The sequence below is a fragment of the Tyto alba genome, unplaced genomic scaffold (assembly GCF_018691265.1).
Source record: "Tyto alba isolate M040663 unplaced genomic scaffold, T.alba_DEE_v4.0 Super-Scaffold_9, whole genome shotgun sequence".
Taxonomy (NCBI): Eukaryota; Metazoa; Chordata; class Aves; order Strigiformes; family Tytonidae; genus Tyto; species Tyto alba.
The window spans coordinates 1,676,899-1,701,514 of record NW_024881330.1 but is presented as its reverse complement, the minus strand read 5'-3'; the positions used below and the strand labels follow the sequence as shown (position 1 = coordinate 1,701,514).

At 55.5% G+C, this 24,616-nt stretch overlaps 3 protein-coding genes across 5 annotated transcripts; 1 reads left to right on the top strand and 2 right to left on the bottom strand.

Annotated features, from left to right (window-relative positions):
- Positions 1 to 3,082: 3,082 nt before the first annotated feature.
- On the bottom strand, positions 3,083 to 6,057 carry PYCR3 (pyrroline-5-carboxylate reductase 3). Its single transcript, XM_042785945.1, has 6 exons — positions 5,949 to 6,057; positions 4,918 to 4,982; positions 4,464 to 4,643; positions 4,025 to 4,237; positions 3,800 to 3,892; positions 3,083 to 3,463 (listed from the first exon to the last, which is right to left on the bottom strand). Exons 1-6 carry the CDS (start codon positions 6,028 to 6,030, stop codon positions 3,281 to 3,283), a joined length of 816 nt encoding a protein of 271 aa, XP_042641879.1. The 5' UTR covers positions 6,031 to 6,057; the 3' UTR covers positions 3,083 to 3,280.
- A 965-nt stretch (positions 6,058 to 7,022) lies between these two features.
- LOC122152711 (protein brambleberry-like) lies at positions 7,023 to 10,330 on the top strand. Its single transcript, XM_042786292.1, has 9 exons — positions 7,023 to 7,184; positions 7,608 to 7,743; positions 8,044 to 8,211; positions 8,291 to 8,467; positions 8,578 to 8,677; positions 8,991 to 9,052; positions 9,268 to 9,377; positions 9,656 to 9,819; positions 9,965 to 10,330. Exons 1-9 carry the CDS (start codon positions 7,023 to 7,025, stop codon positions 10,119 to 10,121), a joined length of 1,236 nt encoding a protein of 411 aa, XP_042642226.1. The 3' UTR covers positions 10,122 to 10,330.
- Positions 10,331 to 10,452: 122 nt separating this feature from the next.
- Positions 10,453 to 24,616, bottom strand: GFUS (GDP-L-fucose synthase). Of its 3 annotated transcripts, none has more exons than XM_042786308.1 (11): positions 24,575 to 24,616; positions 13,333 to 13,494; positions 13,131 to 13,245; positions 12,780 to 12,908; positions 12,635 to 12,708; positions 12,268 to 12,401; positions 12,039 to 12,103; positions 11,764 to 11,830; positions 11,594 to 11,673; positions 11,271 to 11,370; positions 10,453 to 10,826 (listed from the first exon to the last, which is right to left on the bottom strand). In XM_042786308.1, exons 2-11 carry the CDS (start codon positions 13,482 to 13,484, stop codon positions 10,771 to 10,773), a joined length of 972 nt encoding a protein of 323 aa, XP_042642242.1. In that variant the 5' UTR covers positions 13,485 to 13,494; positions 24,575 to 24,616; the 3' UTR covers positions 10,453 to 10,770. The 3 variants fall into 3 exon arrangements, with proteins under 3 accessions (XP_042642242.1, XP_042642243.1, XP_032860862.2); XM_042786309.1 differs by lacking the exon at positions 24,575 to 24,616 and adding an exon at positions 13,677 to 13,869; XM_033004971.2 differs by lacking the exon at positions 24,575 to 24,616 and having other exon boundaries at positions 13,333 to 13,669.

Here is a 24,616-nt window from a genome sequence, read left to right as displayed (position 1 = left end):
TTTGCACTTAAAAAAGCCTTACAAAAAAACAAAACAAAACAAAACCAAAAAACATTTTAGGGCTTGGGATGTGGCTCACGTCAAGCCGTAGTTTGTGAATTAAAGGAGTCTTCAGTTGTCTGAGAAAAATCTTGCCAAGCTCAGCAGAAGGTTCTGGGCTGGAGGTCTTTGTTTTTCGCGTAGGTCAGCCTGGGTGCACTCGCAGTGCCATTTGATCTGGTTTGGGAGGTGACAACAATCAACCGTTGGATGGTTTGGATTGAAAGGGACCTTCAGAGATCATCCAGTCCCAACCACAGGCAGGGACATCTACAACTAGACCAGGGGGCTCCCAGCCCCGTCCAACCTGGCCTTGAACCCTTCCAGGGAGGGGGCAGCCACAGCTGCTCTGGGCACCCTGGGCCAGTGTCTCACCACCCTCATCATAAAGAATTTCTTCTTACGTCCAATCTAAACCTAACTTCTTTCAGTTTAGAACCTTTGCCCCTTGTCCTGTCACTACAGGACTTTGTAAAAAGTCCCTCCCCATCTTCCTTGTCCCCCCTTTAAGCCCTGGGAGGCTGCTCGAAGGGCTCCCCGGAGCCTTCCCTTCCCCAGGCTGAACCCCCCCAGCTCTCTCAGCCTTTCTCCACAGCAGAGCTGCTCCAGCCCTCGGACCATTTCCGTGTCCCTCCTCTGGCCCCTCTCCAACAGGTCCGTGTCTGGCCCGTGCTGGGGACCCCCGAGCTGGCTGCAGGGCTCCGGGGGGGCTCCCCAGAGCGGAGCAGAGGGGGAGAATCCCCCCCCCCGGACCCGCCGGCCACGCTGCTCGGGGTGCAGCCCAGGAGTCACTTGGCTTTCTGGGCTGTGAGTGCACATTGCCGGCTCCCGTCCCATTTTTCATCCACCAACACCCCCCAGGTCCTTCTCCGCAGGGCTGCTCTCCATCCACTTATCCCCCAGCCTGTGCTGGTGCTGGGGGTTGCCCCAACCCGGGTGCAGAACCTCATGAGGTTCACCTGGGCCCACTCCTCCAGGGTCCCCCTGGATGGCATCCCTCTCCTCAAATAAATCAACTGTGCCACTCATCTTGGTGTCCACCATCTATGTCATCGATGAAGATATTTCATAGTATTGGTCGCAGTACGGACCCTTGAGGGACAGCATTTGTTACTGGTTTCCACTTGGACATTGAACCATTGACTGTAACTCCTCGGACGCGGCCATCCAGCCAATTCCTGATCCATCTAACAGTCCATCCATCAAACCCATTCCTCTCCAACTTAGCGGCAGGAATGTTATATGGGACCATATTGAAGGCCTTACAGAAATCTAGGCAGATGACATCTGTAGCTCTTCGCTCCTCCACCAGTGCAGTCACTCCATCGTAGAAGGCCATGTACCTTTGTCAGGCACAATTTGCCCTTGGTGAAGCCAGGTTGGCACCTCCCTGCCTTCCTCGTTTCGACACGTCTTCCAGGAGGATCTGCTCCATGATCTTACAGGTGAGATGCCTCTCTTGAAGGTAGGAGTACTAGCAGTAAGGTAGCAACACTTTACCTGCAGTGAGTGCTGGCTTTTGAAATAAAATTAATGGAATTTAAGCTGGTTTTGTTAAAACTAGTGCTTAGCAAAATGTTGGAAGGTCATCAGCGTCCTGGCTTTGGGGTTGAACGTGCCACTCCTCTGATAGACAACCTGAAAACCCAAAGCTCAAAAGCCTTTAGGAGGACACACGGAGATGGGGAACGGGCAGGCGCTGCGCTCAGCCGTGTCACAAGCGGTGGGGCTGGATTTGGCCAAGGCTTTTTGGCCAAATATGTTAAAAGAGTGGTGTGGAGGACAGAGATGGAGACACCCAAGAACGAAATCAGAAGGCTGCGGATTTCGGAGAGATTGGCAGAATCGCCTTGGGGCGGGGGACCTGAGGACAAGGCAGGGATAAAAGAAGATAGAAGGACAAAGGAGCTACCAGGTGGCTTGGAAACTTTGAAAACCGCTTCTTCCTCGCACCATATAGGTGCCATGAGCCCCTGCCCTGGCTACATGGCGAAGTGGAGAGATGGGTAGGAGAGACAAGCAGGCTCGAGCTCCTTCCCTGGCTTTTATGCAGCTTTGCTAATTAATTAGATGCCTCAAGAAAGTGCTCAAGGAGGTCATGCCTTGGCAGGACCCGGCACTGCTGCTGGGCTGCGGCATCTCTCTTGGCTTGTGCCACCAGCACCTGGGGTGACGGCATCCCTGCGGACGGGGTCAAAGCCATAGGAGCCGAAGGTTCAGCATCCAGCTGTTCCACAAGCAACGTCGCGCCCGGAAAAAGCTTTTCATCTTCAAAGCGGTTCACAAATCATCACTAATTGCATTCGTGCAGGTGCCGGGAGGCAAACGAAGCTTAATTAGGGCACGCAAAAGGCTTAGATCCTCTCCGGATAGGCAAGCTTTGAGTTTCTCCTCTCTTGATGTGCAGCACCGCGGGGCCCAAGAGCGGGTCCGGGCTTTCATCCCGCCGCCTCGCTGCCAGAGAGGGACCTGTCTGCAGGACCGTGGTGCGATGGCGATGCCTGGCCGGGGTGGGAGGTGGAGTTTTTTCAACTGCTTCACTTTTTTTTTTTTTGCCCGTGGTCCTTGGATGCGGATAGCAGCTCCGTGTCCGCGCGCGCATCTCCAGAGCCGAGCAGAGGAGCAGGCACCGGTGCCTACGTGTAACCCAAGCGCCGACGAGCAACCCCTGCTCGGCACCGAGTTGAGAAATCGAAGCCTTGCTCTGCGCTCGCCCCCCCCCTTCAGAGCATCGTCCTGCCAGCTCCCCACTTCCCAAAATCCCTCGGCATCCTCACGGCACCTGCGATGGGCCTTGCCTCCTGCCGCAGGGATGCGGCCGCTCTGCCCCGGCCCCAGCAGGCTCGACTTGGGATCACCCCATCCCCAAAACCCCTGTCCTCATGCCTGTCCCCAGTGCCACACCCCCCCGGCACAGCGCCAGCGTGGCAGCAGCTCCATCCAGGGACCCCCTGGCTGTCACCTCACCGGGGAGGTGACCCCATGCTGGGTGCAGTAGCCCCCCCCCAAGGACTGAAGGGACTAAAAAAAACCAAGCCTGCCATCGTGCTGCCCACGTTTATTTGGTCCCAGCCCTGCGGAGGTAGCACGTGGCGTGGACGTGGGTCCACACCATCTCCCACCCCCGGCCAGGGTCTCACGGGGGGGCATCGGGGGTCCCTGGAGAAGTTCGGTCTGTTCCCCATTGCCCCTCTTGCCCCATGCCGGGGCAGGACGGAGGGGCTCATCCCCAGCCAGGCCACTAGTCCTCGGCCACGTCGCATGCCCGGTTGGTGGCCGCCTCCACCGCGTTCATGACGGTGGCCCGCAGCGCACCCTTCTCCAGCTGGTGCAGGGCGTGGATGGTGGTGCCCCCGGGCGTGCAGACATCTCCTCGCAGCTTCGCCGGGTGCTCCCCCGTCTCCAGCATCATCTTCGCTGCACCCTACGGGAATTTGGGGGGGGTGGGTCAGAGAGAAGGGGACCTCCCGAGCCTCCCTTCTCTTTGCCCAGGGGTTGGATGGCAGCATCCTCCCACCGCCCACACCCCTGCGGGTGTGTCCCACCGCCACGCCCTCTGCTCTCTCCTGGTGGCCCCATCTTCGGTTCCAAGAGGGGAAACTGAGGCAGGAGGCCATCCAGCACCTCCTCCCTCGCGCTGCCACCCCTGTCGGGTGCCGCAGAGCCCAGGGCAGCGATGGTGACGGCACGCCCGAGCCCGGTGGGAGCTGTGGGGCAGGAGGGAAGGGAGCAATGTCCCCAAGTGACAGCACCGACTCACCAGCAGCGTCTGAGCCGCGATCCTGCTGGCTAAGCCGCCCGGCATGCCCATCTTCACCGCTCCCTCGGCCAGAGCTTCGGCAAACAGGTAGACCTGGGGGGAGAAGAGCATTGAGGGGGGGGGGGGGGGGTGTAAGCGTGGCAAAAGCAGGGGACCCCAAACCCCAACCCCACACGGGTGGGATTTCTGCCGGCGTCCCGTGTCCCGCCAAGCACGGGTGCTTACGTAGGCCACGCCGCTGCCGCTGAGGCCGGTGTGGATGTTGATGTAGGATTCGGGGACCTCCTCGCAGAGCCCGCAGGAGGACAGCAGGCTCTTCAGCAGGGCAGCTTCGCCATCACCGGCACTGCTGCCCCGGGCAAAGACCATCGCCCCTGCCTGCACCACGCACGGCAGGTTGGGCATGAGCCGCAGCACCTTGGTCCCGGCGGGGAGAAGCTGGGGAGAAACGGGGATGGGAGAGAGGTGCCAAGCTCCGGGCAGCACCCAAGGGTGCCCTGGGACACCGGTGGGTAGCACCCATCAGGGCTGGCGGAGAAGCGCGGACCACGGGGAAGGAGCCGGGGATGCAACTTCGGTGGGGACAGAGCCACAGCGGCGTGTCCTTCTCCACGGGCCCGGGTACAAATGGAAGAAGGATCAGAAGGAGGAAGAGGAGGCTCACCCGCTGCAGTGTCTGGAGGGTGACGCCGGCCGTCAGTGAGACAACGATGTGGTGGGGTCCCACGGCGGGACGGATTTCCTGCAGGACGCCTGGCAGGACGTGGGGTTTGGTGGCCAGGAAGACCAGGGTGCTCTCCTGCAGCACCTCGAGGTTACAGTGCGTGGTCCGGCAGCCCAACTCCTGCCCGCCGGCAGGGAGAGGTGTCACAGCTTGGCGCCCCAAAAAACCCCAGCACCCCCATGGGCAAGGCACGTTTTCACGCAGGGACATGACTTGGGGACCCGTTCCAGCCACAAAGCCACCAAGGCTTTCCCTGAATTCCACCCAAACCCTGGGAAGGATGAGCCAAAGCCTTGCATGGGGGGAAAGGGTGTCCCGAAATCGTGGCGAGGGGCACCCCAACACGCCTCCCACCACCGAGCAGGGTGGCTTCTCATCCCACGTCCCCACTCACCCGCCACGCATCCAGGTTTCTGTCCGAGGGAGCGCTGGCCAGGACGCTGCTGGCTGGCACCTTCCCTTGGGGAACACAAGGACCAGGGTGAGCAGCCGGGGTGGCCCCAGGGTGGTGGGGACACCCCAGCACAGCCTGGGCACCCCAGGATCAGCCGGGAAGTGCTCCTCTCCTCCAACCCCAGCACGATCAGCCTGGGGGACATGGAGAAAAGGGGGCCGAGGCCGGATCCCACCAGTCTGGCTGGCGTGGGCACCCCACGGGGATGGCCGTGGGCACCCAGTTAAGCCATGGTGCAGTGACAAGGGAGGTGACCCTAAAAGCAGGATCTATCTCCCAGCTTCTGAGGGTGGGCAGGGCTGTCCCCACACTGTGCTATGGGGCAGGGACAACCTGGGACAGCCAGGGAGGGGAGGGATAAGGGCTGTGTCCCCACTATCTGTGGGGTAGCGACACGGAGGAGGGGGGCAGGACAGGGCTGTCCCCAGGTCCCCACACTGATCTGTGGGGTAGGGACCCCGGGGAGGGTAGGGAACCGGGGGAGGGAGGAAGGACAGGGCTGTCCCCAGGTCCCCACACTGATCTGTGGGGCAGTGACCCGGGGAGGGGGGCAGGACAGGGCTGTCCCCGGGTCCCCACACTGATCTGTAGGGCAGTGACCCCGGGGAGAGCAGGGACCCTGGGGAGGGGGGCAGGACAGGGCTGTCCCCACGTCCCCACACTGATCTGTGGGGCAGGGACCCGAGGGAGGGTAGGGACCCCAGGGAGGGCAGGGATCCCAGGGAGGGGGGCAGGACAGGGCTGTCCCCAGGTCCCCACGCTGATCTGTGGGGCAGTGACCCCGGGGAGGGCAGGGACCCTGGGGAGGGGGGCAGGACAGGGCTGTCCCCACGTCCCCACACTGATCTGTGGGGCAGGGACCGCGGGGAGGGCAGAGACCGGGGGGAAGGGGGGCAGGGCAGGACTGTCCCCAGTCCCCACGCTGATCTGTGGGGCCGGGCCCCCCCGGATCGCCCCCCCTTTGCCCGTACCTGCCCGCAGCAGGCCCCGGGCCAGGCCTCCCGCCATCCGCCCGGCGCCCACGAACCCGACCCGCAGCTCCGCCGCCTCCATCGCGCCGGGCGGTCACGCCCCGCCCCCTCCAGGCCCCGCCCCCCGTGACCACGCCCCCCCCGCGCCGCCGACCCTTCCCGAACGCCCATTGGCTGCTCTTTGCCCGCCCCTGCCCTTCCATTGGCGGTGGCGAGCTATAAGGGGCGGGGCCTGGGCGAGGGGCGGGTGTCTGCGCAGGTGCGCGGGCGCCACGTGTGGGGCGGTGGCTGCGTCCGGGGTGGAGCCGCTCCACGCGTGGGGGAGCGGGGGGGGGCACCCACTTCCCCCACTTCCCCCACCGTGGGCAAAGGGGCGGGGGCACCCACTCACCCGTGGGGAAAGGGGCGGAGGGACACGGTCCTCAGCCCTCCCCAGTCCCATGCTGCCCCTGGGTCTATTGGGGGGGGGGGGGGGGGGTGTGCGTTACCCCCCCACGGGGTTGTGTCCCTCCTGTGGGGGGTGTCCCCCAAACCTCTCCCTGCACTTGGGGGGCTGCTCCCTGGGTGCTTTCCCCCCTCCCCTTTCATTCCCCACAGGTCTCCCACCCCACTGCACCCCATTATGCTGCCCCGGAGCTACTGGGCTATGCTGATCTGTGCTGCTGCTGCGTTTTTGGGGTGGCTGGACCTTGGCACCCCCCAAAAGGAAGCAGAGGTCCCCCCAACCTTGGGGACCCTCCCGGAGGTGGGGATTGCCCCCCACGACTCCTTTGAGAAGACCACGGGTGTTGATGACCAGTTCAAGGCTGAAGCCACGTGCTGGGCGCTGTCACCCCTGGACGACTGTCACCGTCAGGTGTGGCCTCAGGGGTCCCCCCACAGTGGGGGAAATGGGGGTCCTGGAGAACCCCCGCTCTGGGCAGCTGCTTTGCCTGTTGCAGGGTGTTGGCACGTGATGGTTTGGGGGGTGGGGTGTGAAAGCCAAGTGCTGGGGTGGGCTCAGACCTTTCTCCTTATTTCCCACCCAAAACCAACCCCTCTGTACCCCCCCACCCCTGGGGGCGGGGAGCACCCATGGGTGCTGAGCCCTGCTGCCGCCAGGTCATGGTGCGGCTCCGCTCATCCTGCGCCAACCTGAGCAAGGAGGATGAGGAGGAAGAGGAGGAAGGAGCCAACTTGTTCAACTGCCAGGCCAGTGCTGAGGGTCACCAGACATACCCCTGCACCCCCGACACGGTAAGGTGCCTGGGGGAGGCACCCCAAATTCTGTTTTCTCCAATTCCCCCCAAATCCTACGGTCATCCAATGCAATTTTCGCCCCCCCCTCGCCAAAATCCCAAACTTTGTAGCTGCAGAGCCCGAGCCACCTCTGCTCAGCCCCTCACCCTCATTTTGGGGTAAAACCAGCCCTGTTTAGCACATTTCCCTCATGGCAAATGGGGGTTTCTACTCCTAATCCCCTTCCTGCCCCCCAGCCTTGCTTGTTTCCAAAGGCTTTTCCAAACTTTTCCACGTCAGCGCCACGGGATGGAGTTTAAACCCTGGGGGGCTCATTTGGGGATGCTGAGGGGGTGCCCCGTGGTGGTGGGCATCGCTGTGGGGTGATGGTTTGAGGTGGGGGTGGGGGCTGTGGGGTCACCATCCTAATATTCACCCCAGGAGGAGCTGGGGAAGCGGCTGAAACTGGAGACCTGCGACTGCCACAACCTTCAGCAACTGGTGCTGGCTGAGACCCTCACCGCCGTCGAGCAGCACCGGGTGGCCCAGCTCATGGAGGACATCGCCCAGCAGATGGGTAAGAGCCACCAGCTGGGATGCTGCTACATCCCCCCCCCCTCCCTGTTCCCCCCCCGCCTTGGGGACCAACCCAACTTCTTGCGCCTCCTTACTGGGAAAGTGAGCAACCGTGGAGCCACGGAGCTCTGGGAAGGGTTGTCCTGTCCGACCTCTACCACACGCAGGAAGGAGCTCGGGATGTCTATTCCCAACTAGGTGGGAACGCGGAGAACCCCATTCCCAGCTCTTTTTGCACTGGGACAACCCTGGGTGCAGCTTCCCCGGCTCATCCCGACGTATCCAATCTCTCCGCGTGCAGGGAATGACCTGACCCTTCTCCTGGCCCAGCAGCAGCGGATGGAGGAGGTGATGGAGAAGCTGCAGCAGGTCAACCAGAGCCTTGGGTTGGTGTTGACTGCTGTGGAGGGTGCACGGAGCCAGCTGGAAAACCATCTGCAGCACCTCCATACTGTCCTCGACCCACCCGGTGAGTCAGGGGTGGGTGCTGGTGGGCGGGTGGGTGCTGGTGGGTGTCAACGCCAGGCTCTTTCTCCCCATTCCAACAGGTCAGAGCCCAAGTGCCATCTCCACCTCCATCCTACACGGCTCCTACTTGGTGTTGCTGGCTGCGTTGCTGATGCTCACGCCACCTCATGCCATCCTGCTCCTCTTCCTCTTCTTCCTCACCTCCAGCACCCTCAGCATCCCAGCACTCTCCGTTCTCCTGGTCTTCACCGTGGCAGGTGGGGATGGGTGTTGGGGGGGACCTGGTTGGGGACACGCCACCCTGAGGGTGCTACAGGGATGGGCTGAGGGGGTTCTTGCCCTCTCCCACCCTCTTTCCTCCCTGCAGGACAGTGGCTGGTGGCGGCTGCCCGCCGCGGTGCTGGGGGAGCCTGGCTGGTCCTTCCCCAAGAGAAGCCCCACCACCAGCTCACCTCCACCCCAGACAGGTAGGAGATGGTTGCGGGGGGGAACAAGGACACACGCGGCACCCTTGGGAGCTGCTAGAACCCAAGCTGGGCACCCATCCTAGATGTCCCATCCTGCTGCCATCTAGCAGAGGTCCCCAGGGTGGGCTGCTGGTCCCCAGGAGGGGGCAGGACCCATCTTGGTGGCTTGCCTGCCGCTTTTGGACACCTCCTCCGAGCTCCCTGCCCTATTTCTGCCCAGAGGAGGGTGTCGAGGAGGCTGCTGTCATCATGATGGTGATGTAGAAGCAGCTGCCAAGGCAATGGGGCTCTGGTTTTCCTTCTTTCCGCGCAGGGAGTGCAAAATTGAGCTGTTGCAGGAGGAACTGGACGGGATGGAGATGAGCTGCCTGCAAGGTGAGAGCCTTGGGGGACGTGGGAGAGATGACAACGAGGTGGGAGGTTTGGTGGCTGTAGGACAGGGGTCCGAAGCCCCAGCATGTCCCCCATCCCTGTGCTTGGGGCATGTGCGTTACTCCGGAATGTCCCCAAGCTGTGCTAGGTGTCCCCATCCAACACGTGGGGACAACAGCGCTGGGCCTGCGCCCACCACCCATGCCGTGTTCTTGCAGAGCCCTCGCGCCTGGAGCAGCCCCCGGCGATGGCAGGGGACACCCCTTGCGTAGCAGGGCGGGTGTCACCCGTCCCCAGCGGCTGGAGGACAAAGCTGAGCTCGTGTGGGGTAAGCCTGAGCTGGGGGTGGGATTGTCCCCAGGTTGGGCCTGCTCCTGGGGGACCAGCTTGGGGGGGTCCCCTTGAGGGTCAGGTCCTCTAGGGTTGGGGTGTCCTCATCGTGACTGCACCTCGGGGTGCTGGACACCCTGTTGGGAAAGGGACCGGCGCTGGTCCCACAGTGCTTGTGGGGCCACAACGCCGAAGGAGAACTTTTGGGGGAAGAGGGTGTTCTCCAACGAGGAAGAGCCAAAGCACCCATCCTCTAATGACCCCCCACGTCCCCAGGGGCCAAGGGACATCTCCTGCAGGACAGGAGGGTCACCGGGGCCAGAGGGTACCCTGCCGAACCGCTTCTTCCCCAGCCAAGCGATGCTGGAGTCTGCCACGGGTGCTGGGAAGCGCTGGGAGCCCAAACCCTGCAGCCCGAGCCAGTCTCTGGCCAACGACGTGTGAGTACCAACCATAGAGGACATCCCTTCTCCAGGGCCACCAGGGGCTGGTGGCACCTTGGGGTGCAGTCAGTGACCTGACAGTGGGGGGGGGACAGCCCCCACTGGGGGCTTCCTGGGGTGCTGATGGGTCTCTCGTCCGTAGGTCCTTGCTGTCCCCACGGTCCCCGTGCCAGGGGCTCACCAGGGCCGGGCAGCGATGCCGGAAGAAAGCCATCCCCGGCCAGGAATTCTGCCACATCCACGCCACCGGTCAAGCCTCAGGCAGCCACTTGGCCACGGACTTGTCACCCCATGTCTGACTCCCCACCCCCTCCCCGAGGGCTTTTGAAACCCCTTTTTTTTTTTTTTGGCTCTTCCAGATCCTGGTGGAGAACACAGGGCGGTGCCCAGGACCCTAAGGGTGCCATTTGTCGTGGGTACGGGACCATGCTGCGCGGCAGACGCTCTTCACCCCACCGTTTTTATGCTATTTGCATCTGTTTTAATAAATGCCATATTTACAGCTGGAGCCTTCCCACTCCTGGTCCCTCTGCCCCATCTTGATGCTGGGGTAGGGGCAGCTTTGGGGGCTTTGAGACCATCCCCACATGTCAACAGCAACAGCAAATGCCCAGGCTGCCACTCCTGCGCTGCAGAAACAACCCTGATCACCTTCCCTTTATTACAGCCTAATTACAGGTAATTAGCAGTGTAACCCATTACATGGCCAAGGCAGAGGTGGTGGCTCCAGTTGGCTGCTACCATCTGGTCTGAGGTCCCAAAGCCTTTGGGGTGCCCCGGCATCCCGCACCGCTCCTAGCAGCAGGCAGGAACGTGGGGGTTGCTCCCTGGGCTCTTGCCCTTTTTTTACTTTGGAAATGTCACTGTCACTCCCCCCAGCCCCGTCCTCTGCCCCAGCAAAGGACAACCCTGAGTTGAAGAGGATGATGCCGGTGCCGCGCTGGCCCCTCACTTCCTGGCATCGGCGTAGTTGGCGCTGAACCAAGCGCAGGTCTCCGTCACGGCTGGGAAGGGAGAAGATGGGATGGGTTTTGGGATTGGGAACGCAGTTTGTTCACAGAATCAGTGAATGGGTTGGGTTGGAAGGGACTTCTGAAGGTCATCTAGTCCAACCCCCCCTTGCGATGAGAAGGGACAACTTCAAGGAGATCAGGTTGCTCCAAGCCCCGTCCAACCTGACCTTGAACCCTTCCAGGGATGGGGCATCGACCACCTCTCTGGGCAACCTGGTCCAGTGTCTCACCACCCTCAGTGTAAAAAAACGTCTTCCTTGGATCTAGTCTGACTCTTCCCTTCGTGTCACAACACACCCTACTAAAAAGCCTGTCCCCCTCCTTTTTATCAGCCCCCTTTAAGTTTTGAAAGGATGAACCACCCTGATGCCACCACGGCTAATTGCGGTGGGTAGGACCTCTGTGTTTTGTGGAGCCCCCCCCCCCTCATCTCACCTTGCCTGAAGGGTGTGAACTGGAAGTTGGGCAGGTAGCGCCGTAGCTTGGCGTTGCTGGCCGTCTTCTTGAACTGCCCATCCGCCTTGGTGGTGTCAAACTGGGGTGGGAAGGATTAAGGGAAACTAAAGGAGGAGGGGGAAACAGGTCTTGCTCTGCCCCACGGTGTCCTGGCTGGGGCAGGGAGAGGGATGCTCGGGGTGTTGCTCTGGACCGTGGGATCTCCCCTGGAACCCTATGGCTGCTGGTGGAAAGCGGGGTGCCCCCCCCCCATGCCACCACAGCTTTGTGGGTGAGGGGGGCCAGCCTGCAGTGAAGGATACAACAAGCTCTCCCCTGAAGTCCATGGCTTCCACGATTGCCTCTGCTGCTTCCCTGATGGAGACTTCATCTTCTTCTCCCACTGTGGAAAAGGGCATGATTGTGGCCATTCCTCCATCTTCTTGGAAAGGGGCTGGAGCCCCTTTTTGTAGGGGGGGCAGACAGGGCTTACCTGACAAAATGATGGGCTCTACCTCATCGTATTCCCGCAGGACCCAAAGGAAGAGCCGGGCCAGGTCCTGCAGAGGGGCAGATGGCTCTTGGGGGGGGTGGCTGCTGTCCCCCAGCCCTCCCATCGCAAGGGGACCCAACCCTGAGGGTGGCCAACACTGCCCAGGACAACCCAGGTGGCCTCAGACCCTGCTGAGGTCCAGGAACTGCCCCCACCCCCATACCCTGCTCTCCCCAAACCACGGGGAGGCAAGTACTCCCCAAGATCACACATACCAGGGAGTAGATGAACTGTCTCCTGGGCTTGCCAGTGCCCCAGATGGTCAGAGCAGAGCCAGACTCTGCAGGAGGAAGAAGAGCATGTCCATAAGCATTGGAGCCATCTCTACCCACCCTGGCTACCTTGCAGAGCAGCTCATGGAGCAGGAAGAGGGAAAAAAAAAAAAAAAAAACCAAAAAACCAAACACATCCCAACCCTCCCCCAAAAAAGCCTGTCGCACTCACGTTTGGCCAGGTAGACCTTGTGGATGAGCCCCGGCAAGACGTGGCCGTCCTCGATGTTGAAGTTGTCATGTGGCCCGAAGACGTTGGTGGGGATGACGGCGGTGAAGCGGCAGCCGTGCTGCTCAAAGTAGCCCCTGGGTGAGAGCAGGGAGGGCGCAGATGGGTTGGCCACCAGCTACAGTCACCCACCCCTTCGGCACAGAGCTGTTCCCAGAAGACCCTGGCCAGCAGCATCTCCATCTGCTGAGCCCAGGTATCCCCCCCGCCGGCTCCGTTTAATTCCTGAGAGTCCAAGGGGCTTCCCCTTGCCCTGATAACCCGCGGGTGCTCGCAGCCTTCCAAGGGCTCACTCGTGTCCCTCTCTCACCTATTTTGGATGTCGATCATCCTCTTGGCATAGGAGTAGCCGAAGTTGGAGCTGTGAGGTGGTCCGTTGTGAATCTGGTGACAAAAGCTGAGAGTTAAGCAGGGCAGGGACCCCCTGGGCTGTGCACGGGGACAGAGGTGCCCACCATGCTCTCGTCGATGGGGTACGTTGTCTTGTCTGGGAAGATGCAGGTGGAAAGGCAGGAGACCACCTTCTGCACCCCCGTCTCGTAGGCCGAGTGCAGGACGTTGTCATTGATGTGGATGTTTCTCCTCTGAGGATGGAGAGATTTGTCAGAGCTGTGGGGTGGGGACCCCCAAAACCCTGCACCCTATGGGTAATAACTCATTAATAACCCCAAAAAACAGAGAAGCACTGGTTTGGCCCTGGGAGCAGAGCAAGCCCTGTCCCCGTGTCCCCACATCCCAGCTGGGAAAGGGCAGGGGGTTGCAGCATCCACAGGGACCCTGATACCACCCATCCCCCAGGTGCTCACCCAAAAATCCAGGTTGTAGCGGATGTTTTTGAAGAGGCCCCCAACCATGGCAGCCAGGTGGATGACATGAGTGGGCTTGTGCTGCTCGAACAGGGCTTTGGTCTCCGCGGCATTCCTGGGATGGGAAATTTTGGGGTTCAGCAGCGCCAAGGGAGCAAACGAGGGAGGGGTTTCCAAGCGAAAACCCATGCAGTCAACTCACGTCAAGTCGGCGTCTCTGGAGGAGACAAAGATCCACTCCTCATCCGGCCGCCCCTCTCCATCAGCCACCACCTTCTCGATGGCTCTCCCCACCAAACCGGTGCCACCCGTCACCAGGATGCGCTTGGGCACCGGCCCCGCTCCCTCCGTCATAGCCAAAATCCTGTGGGGAGTTGGGGGGGCTAAGCTGGGGTCACCCCTGAGCTCACCCCCCCCGCCCCCCCCAAGCATAAGTACCCACGAGCGTCACCCCAGGAGCACCAGCCACACGCCAGGCTGGTGGGAGAAATTTTTTTTTTTTTTTTTTTTTGGGGGGGGGAGGGAGGGGGAGTGGGGGGATTTTACCCGCTTCTGGCGGAAAAAGCGAAAAGGAAAGCGGAAGCGGTGTGTTTGGCGGTGACGCGGCTGGGCTGGGGCAGGAGAAACTCGTCAGCTGTAGCTGCTAATTAATGAAACTGGCGGGTGGCCCACTGGCACACGGGTGGGGGCCAGACCCCGCCACACCGCGCTGCCCGGCCTCTGGAAATGGAGGCTCACCCCTGCACCCCCGTGTATCCCCCATGCCCCAGGTCTGCACCCCAAACCTCCCCCTGCACCCCAAACCCCGGTTCGGCACCCAGGTCTGCACCCCAAACCTCTCCCTGCACCCCAAACCCCGGTTCGGCACCCAGTTCTGCACCCCACACCTCCCCCTGCACCCCAAACCCTAGGTCTACATCCAGGTCTGCACCCCACACCTCCCCCTGCACCCCAAACCCCAGGTCTGCACCCCACACCTCCCCTCTGCACCCCAAACCCTAAGTTTACACCCAGGTCTGCACCTCACACCTCCCCCTGCACCCCAAACCCCAGGTCTGCACCCCCACACCTCCCCCTGCACCCCAAACCCCAGGTCTGCACCCCACACCTCCCCTCTGCACCCCAAACCCTAAGTTTACACCCAGGTCTGCACCTCACACCTCCCCCTGCACCCTAAACCCCAGGTCTAAATCCAGGTCTGCACCCCAAACCTCCCCCTGCACCCCAAACCCCGGTTCGGCACCCAGGTCTGCACCCCAAACCTCCCCCTGCACCCCAAACCCCGGTTCTGCACCCAGTTCTGCACCCCACACCTCCCCATTGTAAGAAACTATGAACTAAGGGTATTGTTTATTGAAATTTATGTTAAGCTCAATGTAAAGGTTAGGCGGCAAAAGACAGAAAAACTGCTTATGCAAATAGCTGCCAGACACCGCTTGTGTGAGACAAGATAACCTGTGAGACAAGATGACCTGCGTGAGACTAAGATAACCGCAATTGCTTACACAAACCAGATACTTGTGCAAGCAGAAGGGGTACTGATCAAAGACAACCACGAATGTAAAAATGTATAAAAAGGAACTGTTTGAACTGATCAGTACGGCAGTTGGCGGAGCGCAGACTCCCCTGTCGTCCAGCGCTGTCTTTGCTCATATTCTACTTGCTATAATTAATAAAATTATAATTGGATTATGATCCATTGTGGTCTCAATTTATAACAATTTCATGGTGCCGTGACTCGGATAAGGAACGGTGGGCTTCTGTCCTCCGGGGAGGCGCCCCGCGGCAATCCGCGGCCCCGCGACTGATAGCCCACCCCATCCTTACCGACGAACCTAAATTCTAGAATAATGAGCAAAGGAGAAACCGGTAAAATCCCATAAAAATTCTGTGCACGGGAGTCCGGACGAAGACGCAGGATGCGTAAGTATATTGCGAATTTGTTCGCGGGTTTACCGTTCGGGCGGGATTGGGTTTCCTGGATTATAACGAATGAGAGGTTCGATATACTGAACCAAGCGAGTGCGGACCCTTAAGTACTGCGTTTCCCATTTCCCGCGAGGGACTGGGCCAGGAACAAGGGGAGCAAGTGAGTGTGTGTTTGTGGATAATCCAGAAGATGGGGGCGAAGGGCAGCAAGCCTTCGACTCCCATGGGAAGGGTACCCACTGTACCTAAGAATACCCCTCTGGCATATATCTTAGACAATTGGAGATATTTCCCTGGAACACTAGGGAAAGATAAGCAGAAAATGATAGAATATTGTACTAAGATATGGGGAGGGAAGAAGATTTCTAAAAATGTCTTTTGGCCAGTCTGCGGGTCAGAAGAAGATTGGATAAGGCAACAATTAAATCTCTGGGTTAATAATAAAAAACCCCTTAACCCGGAAGAAAGTCAGTATGCGGGAGTGTGGCTAAAAAGACTGGGAGCTAGACTTTACCCGCTGAATGAAATAAACTAAACAAAAGAAAAAGAAGGAAGGGTTAGACGAAACCCTTCTAACCCCCCCTCCTTACATTTCCCCTCCTGCTCCCACAGCCCCTCCAGAGGTCCCCAGAGCGCCCACTCCCCCACCGGAGTCGGAACAAGAGTCTCCCCCTCCTCCTAGACGTGTAACTAGAAGCCAAAAAGGGGCAGCTCAGATGTACCCCCTAAGGGAAATACCCATGGGGGGACCTCAACCCGTGATCGGATATATTTCCGTACCCCTAAACTCGGCTGACCTATGAGATTTTAAAAGAACCGAGATGGGAAACTTAATTGAGGACCCACTCGGAGTGGCAGAAAGATTAAATCAATTTTTTGGACCAAACCTTTATACTTGGGATGAGATGCAATCTATCCTTGGTCAATTATTTACTACCGAGGAAAGAGATATGATTAGACGAGCAGGAATGAGACTGTGGGATGCTCAACATGCCCAGGGACCTCAAGCGGATATTAAATGGCCACTCCAAAGACCTAATAGAGATAATCAGGATCCGGTGCATAGAACTCATATGCAGGACCTGAGAACTATAGTAATTCAGGGAATTAGAGAAGCAGTACCCTGTGGCCAGAATATTAATAAAGCATTTAATGAAATGCAAAAGAAAGATGAGAGCCCTACTGAGTGGCTGGAACGACTGAGGAAAGCCCTTCAGCTGTATTCTGGGGTAAATCCAGACGACCCTTTAGGGCAAGCACTCCTCAAAACTCAGTTTGTGGCAAAATCATGGGAAGATATCAGAAAGAAGATTGAAAAGTTAGAAGACTGGCAGAATAGAGGGTTGGATGAATTATTGAGAGAAGCTCAGAAAGTCTATGTAAGGTGAGAGAAAGAGAGCAGCAAGCGACAAGTAAAAATGATGGTAGCAGCGGTCAGAGAGGACCGTAAAGGACGAACTGGTGAACACAGATCTGCTGGAATGAAACAAGGGAACGTAGTAGTAAAGAAGGAACAGAGATGTTGTTTTTATTGTGGAAAGAAGGGACATATAAAGAAGAATTGCAGAGAAAGGATCAGGGATGAGGAAATATTGAAAACGGAATAGGAGAGCCAGGGGCTCTATATCTTAGGGGACCGGAGTCATCATGAGCCCTTGATAAAATTAAAAATAGGTCCCCATAAACAAGAGTTCACCTTTTTAGTAGACACTGGGGCTGAAAAATCGACTATTAAACAAATACCTGAGGGATGTAAAATTTCCTCGAAAAAAGTACAAGTAATTGGGGCAAAAGGAGAACCATTTAAAGTAAACAAAATCAAAAATGTGGTATTCGAAACTGAAAATAAATTTGGAATGGGTGAACTCTTGCTCGTCCCTGAAGCAGAATTTAATCTGCTAGGACGAGATTAATTGTTGAATTACAATTAGAAATTAAAGTGAAAAATCAAGAGCTAACAGTGTCTACTTATCCTTTGACCGTGGATGAGCAAAAACAAATTAATCCCGATGTCTGGAACTCTCCGGACACAATTAGTAGACTGGAAATCCCACCGATTAAAATCCAAGTTTCTGAACCCCACATACCTGTGAGGGTAAAGCAATATCCCATTTCCCTAGACGGACGGAGAGGATTAAAACCAGAAATTGATCGATTATTAGCACAAGGAATCTTAGAGCCTTGTATGTCACCCTTTAACACCCCCATTCTGCCTGTAAAGAAACCAAATGGGAAATATCGGCTCGTACATGATTTAAGGGAAATCGTTTAAGGGAGCACGGGGCGGCTAGGGTTAATCCCTTGCGGGGAAGTCCCAGCGGCAGGAATTCAAGGGGGGATGGGATTTGTGGATGTGCCGCTCACTAATGTAAAAGTGAGGGCGTATAAGAATGAATTTAGGAGGTTATTAGAGGACCCTGTGGGGCTGTCAGAGAAGACTGATCAATTTTTGGGACCCAGTATATATATACATGGGAGGAGATGCAGTCGATTACGGGAATTTTTTTTTCTCTCCTGAAGAAAGACAGATGATCAGAACGGTTGGAATGTGGATATGGGAGAGAGAAAATCAGCAGGGGATACCCGGGGAAAGGAAACTCCCTGTAACCCCTCTGCAGTGGAATCAGAATGAACAAGAGCGGAGGAGAGATATGAGTGACTCTAGGTCATTATAATAAGAGTCTGGAGGAACTCCTGAGAGAAGCACAGAAAGTAGATATTAGGAAGGATGAAGAAGAGGCTAAAACTAAAGCTAAAACTATGATAACTGCACAAGAAGCTGTTAGAAACAAACACAAGGAATCTCAGACGGGAGATCACAAATTTGAAACAGGCAAGGGAATGAAAGGGGAGGCGGAACCAAGAGGCACCACTGGCTAGGGAAATCACAAGGGAATGTTTTCATTGTGGGAAGGGGGGGCATTATAAACAAGAATGCCCCCAGAGAATACGGGACCTGTTGGTGTTTGAAGTAACCCAACAGGATGAGGGTGGTAATCACTAGGGGTGTCAGGGACTCTACCTCCTGGGGGATATACCAACAGAAGAGCCCTTGATAAATTTGAAATTAAGACCCCAGGAGGAAGATTATGTAAAAGATACAACTTGGGCTGTAGGGGCTAAAGGTGAAGGGGTTTTTGGTCCCAGTTATAAAGAATGTGTTAATACAAGGGGAAGATCAATATGCTGTTAATGATTTGTTGTTAATGCCAGGGGTAGGATGTAATTTGCTAGGTAGAGATTTACAAGTGCAATTAGGAATAGGTGTGGTGCTGGGTGAAGGAAAACTAGTGGTTAAATTACTAGAATTATGGGAGGAGAATCGGGGAGGATATTTAGGAACCAGAGCATAACTGTTTGGATTTTATAAATTATCAAACGAAAATAAGAGAAGATCTGTTAAATAAACCTTTGCCCTATAGAGAAAAACTATTTATTGATGGGTCCTCTCGATGCCTAGAAGGAAAAATATTGGGTTATGTAATTATCGAGAGGCAGAAGATGGAAGTGTTTGAAAAGGGGAAATTACCTGCTGGGTGGTCAGCACAAGTCTGTGAACTCTATGCCCTAAAACAGACATTGGTATATTGAGAGATAAGGAAGGGACAGTGTACACAGACTCAAAGTATGCATTTGGAGTGGTCCACACATTTGGAAAAATATGGGAAGAAAGAGGGCTTATAAATACAAAAGGGAAGGAGCTAGTACACGAGCGGCTGATCAGAGAAGTTTTAGAAGCCCTGAAGCTCCCCACAGAAATTGCAATTGTGCATGTGAAAGGACATCAGAGGGGAGCATCAATGGAAATAAGGGGGAATAATTTAGCAGATTAAGTAGCCAGAGAAGCAGCTACAGAATCATCACTGGTAGTTTTATTGGTAATAATACCAGGGGATTATGAGAATTTAGCCCCAAATTTCACAGAACAAGAAAAGGATATACTTAAAAATAAGGGGGGAAAAGATTCAGAAGGAAAATGGACTTTAGCAGATGGAAGGCAGATGTTAAACAAAACAAGATCATGAGAAATTCAGATCATGAGAAATTCTGTCATTAATACATTAGAAAATACATTGGGGAACACAATCACTTTGTGATCATTTCCTTAGACAATATGGGTGTATAGGAATATATATATGGTGGCTAAACAACTAGTTGATCGATGTTTGATTTGTTAAAAAGTGAACAAAAAGGTAATGAGATAAAAAAAAAAAAAAAAAAAAAAAAAAAAAAGGGTGGCTGGGGAATAGGAGCTAGCCATACAAAGCCTCCAGGTAGACTTAACAGAGCTACCTTAAATACAAAGGTGGAAGTATTTGTTGGTATTAGTGGCTCACTTAACTCATTGGGTGGAAGCAATCCCCCACACCAAGGGCAATGGCAAGCATGGTATCCAAGGTGTTACTGGAAAACATTATCCCCAGATATGGATTAATAGAAAGAATAGACTTGGGCGGAGGAACATATTTCATTTTAAAAAAATTATACAACAGCTATCTGAAGCCTTAGGGATCGAATGGGCATGGCACACCCCATGGCATCCTCGGAGTTCTGGAAGAGGAGAAAGAATGAATCAAACTTCAAAACAAACCTTGACTAAGTTAATGATTGAGACTCAGATGTCTTGGATTAAATGCCTGCCATTGGCCTTATTAAGGATCAATACTCAGCCACGAACAGACCTGGGTATTTCTCCCTATGAAATGATGTTTGGATTACTATGTATGAGTAATGACAGGGATATTGTCATCCCTGAAGTAGGAGATCAGTATGTAAGAAAGTATGTAATAAGAATTGGTAACACTTTAATGAAACATTGGTAACACTTTAATGAAACTGAGAAAGAAAGGACTTCTGCCTCAAATATCACCATTGGCTTTTAATATCCACAATGTAAAACCAGGTGATTGGGTATTGATAAAAGTGTGGAAAGATTAATCATTAACTCCCGAGTGGGAAGGTCCATTTCAGGTGCTGCTGACCACCGAGACAGCGATCCGAACAAAAGAAAAGGGGTGGACTCTTGCCTCCTGAGGAAAAGGACCGGTGGAAAAGCCTCAGGAGTGGACTGTGGTACCATCAACTGACCAACTACAAGTCACCCTCAAAGGACTAAGTAAATTCATCAGGAGGGGATTGAATGACTCTTAACCAGTGGTTTGACTGGGTTTTTGACTGGGTTCAGAGGTAACACTGTGAAAATTTACTTATTCATTTACTTACTTGCTGTATAAGGAAACAAAAACAAAAAAAACAGACAAAACCAAACAAAAAAAAACTGTCAGGGAAAAGCTGGCGTTTACCGAGCATTAACTGACAGACATGTGAGTTTATGAGCATTTTGGAGTCAATTAGGCATTGCTAGAAAATCAACCTAATTGAGTAATACCTTGTCTCGAGTGTATGCATGGATGTCATGAAGCGTGGGTTTTGTGTGAATGTGAAATGTGTTACCGGATGTGGTATTTCTTGCAGATGGAGAAAATTGTCTTATAACTGTATAGGGAAGGGGCATGAACTGTAACCTTGATTTACGGGGAAAAAGAGGTTAGTCCCCAGAATTTGTGATGTCCCTGAGAGTTGATGGGAGGACACTATCGGAAAGTGCCAAAATTTTGCTTTGCTTAGAAACAAAGGAAGTGGCTACAAAGGAGCTGCACTTGAATTGACTAACTCTTAACACACGGATTTGTTAAACAGTAGAGGGCAAGACCGGGTTAACCTCTGTGCTCGCCACCAAGAAGACCTTTTTCTCAGCTGTGGGCTGCAACCCCATAGGCATGAGAGGTGGGAGCATATGTTATACCGGACCTCTGCTAATCATCCTGGTATGGTTTGCTTTAATAGTGGCAAATTTGTGCAGCAAGTGCTTTACTGTTATGTCCAACATCAGAGTGGCTTTGCTTTCCCAAAGACAGAAGGGTGGATGGAGATATTTTTAGTGGGAAGAAGAGAATCCAAGTAAAAGATGTGACAGAAGTAAAACAGCCAGTACCAAAACCGCCGAAAAGACCTATAACAGAATTTTCGACATGGTTAACCAAAGGAGATGGTGGTTTACATAAGCAGATACAACTACATGGGCACTTGAAAGAGGAACATTTACAAGGGCAAAAGATATGTAGTAAAAAGGCAAACAAAGTGAGGGCTACCAACATCAAGGCTGCACAATAAATTGCTGCCCATGCATAAGCACGCTCCATTGTTTTCGCGGTATCGGAGGTACAAGAGTGAGAGCGCGAGTGGCGAACCTGCCTGGTCTGTAGGGATCAGGAGTCAGGGTCCACATACGCAGCAGGAAAATGGATTTCCACGCCCCCAGTCCAAAGCGCATGTGTTGTTGGAGGGTCTCGAAAGTTCGGCTATACCCGGATGGCAAAAACAACTGCCAGGCCCGCCCAGATCTAGGCAGCACAGGCATTCTGGGTGAAAGAGAAACTTCCGCTCATTGCGCACTTGGACCTTCCTCGGTCAAGCCGCTAGCCTGGGGCTGGACTATCCCACTAATCTTACTGATCCCGCTGGATTGCAATCTTGGGAAGATGGGAGTAGGGGACGATCCCGTGTGCGCCGGCCTGCTGTTGGGATTTTTCATTATATTGGTGGTGACTGTCGTTGCCATCGCGGTATGCGAGGGAATGTCTCGTGGCTGGTGTCGGAGATCACCTCCTCCCCCCAATCCTCCAAGATCACGAAGACAACTAAGACGCCCTCGAAACCGTGATGAGGTGATGGAAACAGACTTATAGTTCAAAGAAGAAAATGTTATTGATCAGAGGAGTTACCACGCGGCGTGTGACTGTTGTTCTTGGACTCTTTCTATCTTTCTGTCGCTATCGCCCCGTGAGTAAGGGTAACAAGACATCGAAGGACAACATCCAAAGGACAGTGCTGATATCTTTGGTTCTTACTTTTTCTCTTTCTGATTGTGTCGCGTGGGACTTTGCTGGATTGTTATACAGTTAATTATTTCAGGTTCTTGTTTGCTAATAAATTGTTGATTATTGTTTACAGAGTGTCTGATAGTACAGTTGACTGTGCAGTTCGGCACACAGCTCGAATTTGCTTAACACCAACAGGTGAAACAGTAGTAGCAAATTGCATGTTGGTCACAACTTGTTGGATTAACTGAACAAAGCAAGGAATAAATAACACACAGCAAAAACATTAAGGCGACAACTGCACATAGCAGATAGAATAAGAGCTGTTTTACCTATGGTGCTCTGAAAACACCCTCAATGTTAGACTCAGAATGGTGGGATGATCTATTAGGAGCTTCCTGGTGGAAAAGATTGTTGTGAATGCGTTATGCCACGTGAAAACTATGATTGTAATTGTAAGGTATTATCTTGAGAGTGTTATGATAAATGTTGGAATTGTGGAAAAAGGTTTGTTTGCAGTGACGAAAATGAAAGTAGCATCTAATAAACAATAATAGGATAAAAGAAAAAGGGGGGATTGTAAGAAACTATGAACTAAGGGTATTGTTTATTGAAATTTATGTTAAGCTCAATGTAAAGGTTAGGTGGCAAAAGACAGAAAAACTGCTTATGCAAATAGCTGCCAGACACCGCTTGTGTGAGACAAGATAACCTGTGAGACAAGATGACCGCGTGAGACAAGATAACCGCAATTGCTTACACAAACCAGATACTTGTGCAAGCAGAAGGGGTACTGATCAAAGACAACCACGAATGTAAAAATGTATAAAAAGGAACTGTTTGAACTGATCAGTACGGCAGTTGGCGGAGCGCAGACTCCCCTGTCGTCCAGCGCTGTCTTTGCTCATATTCTACTTGCTATAATTAATAAAATTATAATTGGATTATGATCCATTGTGGTCTCAATTTATAACACCCTGCACCCTAAACCCCAGGTCTAAATCCAGGTCTGCACCTCACACCTCCCCCTGCACCCCAAACCCCAGGTCTGCACCCCACACCTCCCCCTGCACCCCAAACCCTAGGTCTACACCCAGGTCTGCACCCCACGCCTCCCCCTGCACCCCAAACCCCAAGTCTGCACCCCCACACCTCCCCCTGCACCCCAAACCCCAGGTCTGCACCCCACACCTCCCCTCTGCACCCCAAACCCTAAGTTTACACCCAGGTCTGCACCTCACACCTCCCCCTGCACCCCAAACCCCAGGTCTGCACCCCCACACCTCCCCCTGCACCCCAAACCCCAGGTCTGCACCCCACACCTCCCCCTGCACCCCAAACCCCAGGTCTGCACCCCACACCTCCACCCTGCACCCCAAACCCCAGGTCTGCACCCCACACCTCCCCCTGCACCCCAAACCCCAGGTCTACACCCCAAACCCCAGGTCTGCACCCCACGCCTCCCCCTGCACCCCAAACCCCAGGTCTGCACCCCACGCCTCCCCCTGCACCCCAAACCCTAGGTCTACACCCAGGTCTGCACCCCACGCCTCCCCCTGCACCCCAAACCCCAGGTCTGCACCCCACACCTCCCCTCTGCACCCCAAACCCCAGGTCTGCACCCTACACCTCCCCCTGCACCCCAAACCCTAGATCTGCACCCCACACCTCCCCCTGCACCCCAAACCCTAGGTCTACACCCAGGTCTGCACCCCACGCCTCCCCCTGCACCCCAAACCCCAAGTCTGCACCCCCACACCTCCCCCTGCACCCCAAACCCCAGGTCTGCACCCCACACCTCCCCTCTGCACCCCAAACCCTAAGTTTACACCCAGGTCTGCACCTCACACCTCCCCCTGCACCCCAAACCCCAGGTCTGCACCCCCACACCTCCCCCTGCACCCCAAACCCCAGGTCTGCACCCCACACCTCCACCCTGCACCCCAAACCCCAGGTCTGCACCCCACACCTCCCCCTGCACCCCAAACCCCAGGTCTACACCCCAAACCCCAGGTCTGCACCCCACGCCTCCCCCTGCACCCCAAACCCCAGGTCTGCACCCCACGCCTCCCCCTGCACCCCAAACCCTAGGTCTACACCCAGGTCTGCACCCCACGCCTCCCCCTGCACCCCAAACCCCAGGTCTGCACCCCACACCTCCCCTCTGCACCCCAAACCCCAGGTCTGCACCCTACACCTCCCCCTGCACCCCAAACCCTAGATCTGCACCCCACACCTCCCCCTGCACCCCAAACCCTAGGTCTACACCCAGGTCTGCACCCCACGCCTCCCCCTGCACCCCAAACCCCAGGTCTGCACCCCACGCCTCCCCCCTGCAACCCAAACCCCAGGTTTACACCCAGGTCTGCACCCCACACCTCCCCCTGCACCCCAAACCCCACGCCTGACCCCCACACCTCCCCCCGCACCCCGAATCCCAGGCCTGCACCCCTCAACCGCAGCCCCCCCCCCCCCCCCCCCCCGCAGCACCGCCCCTATCCCAACCCAGCACCTCCCACCGCGGGGAACCCCCTCGACCCCTCATACCCCTTGGCGCTCTCCCCTCCGTAGTGTCCCCCCCACTTTTGGGGGACCGCCCCCCCACTCCCCCACCGCCTCAGGGTCCCGTCTCACCCCGGCACGGGGTTCGGCTCGGCTCGGCTCGGCTCGGCTCGG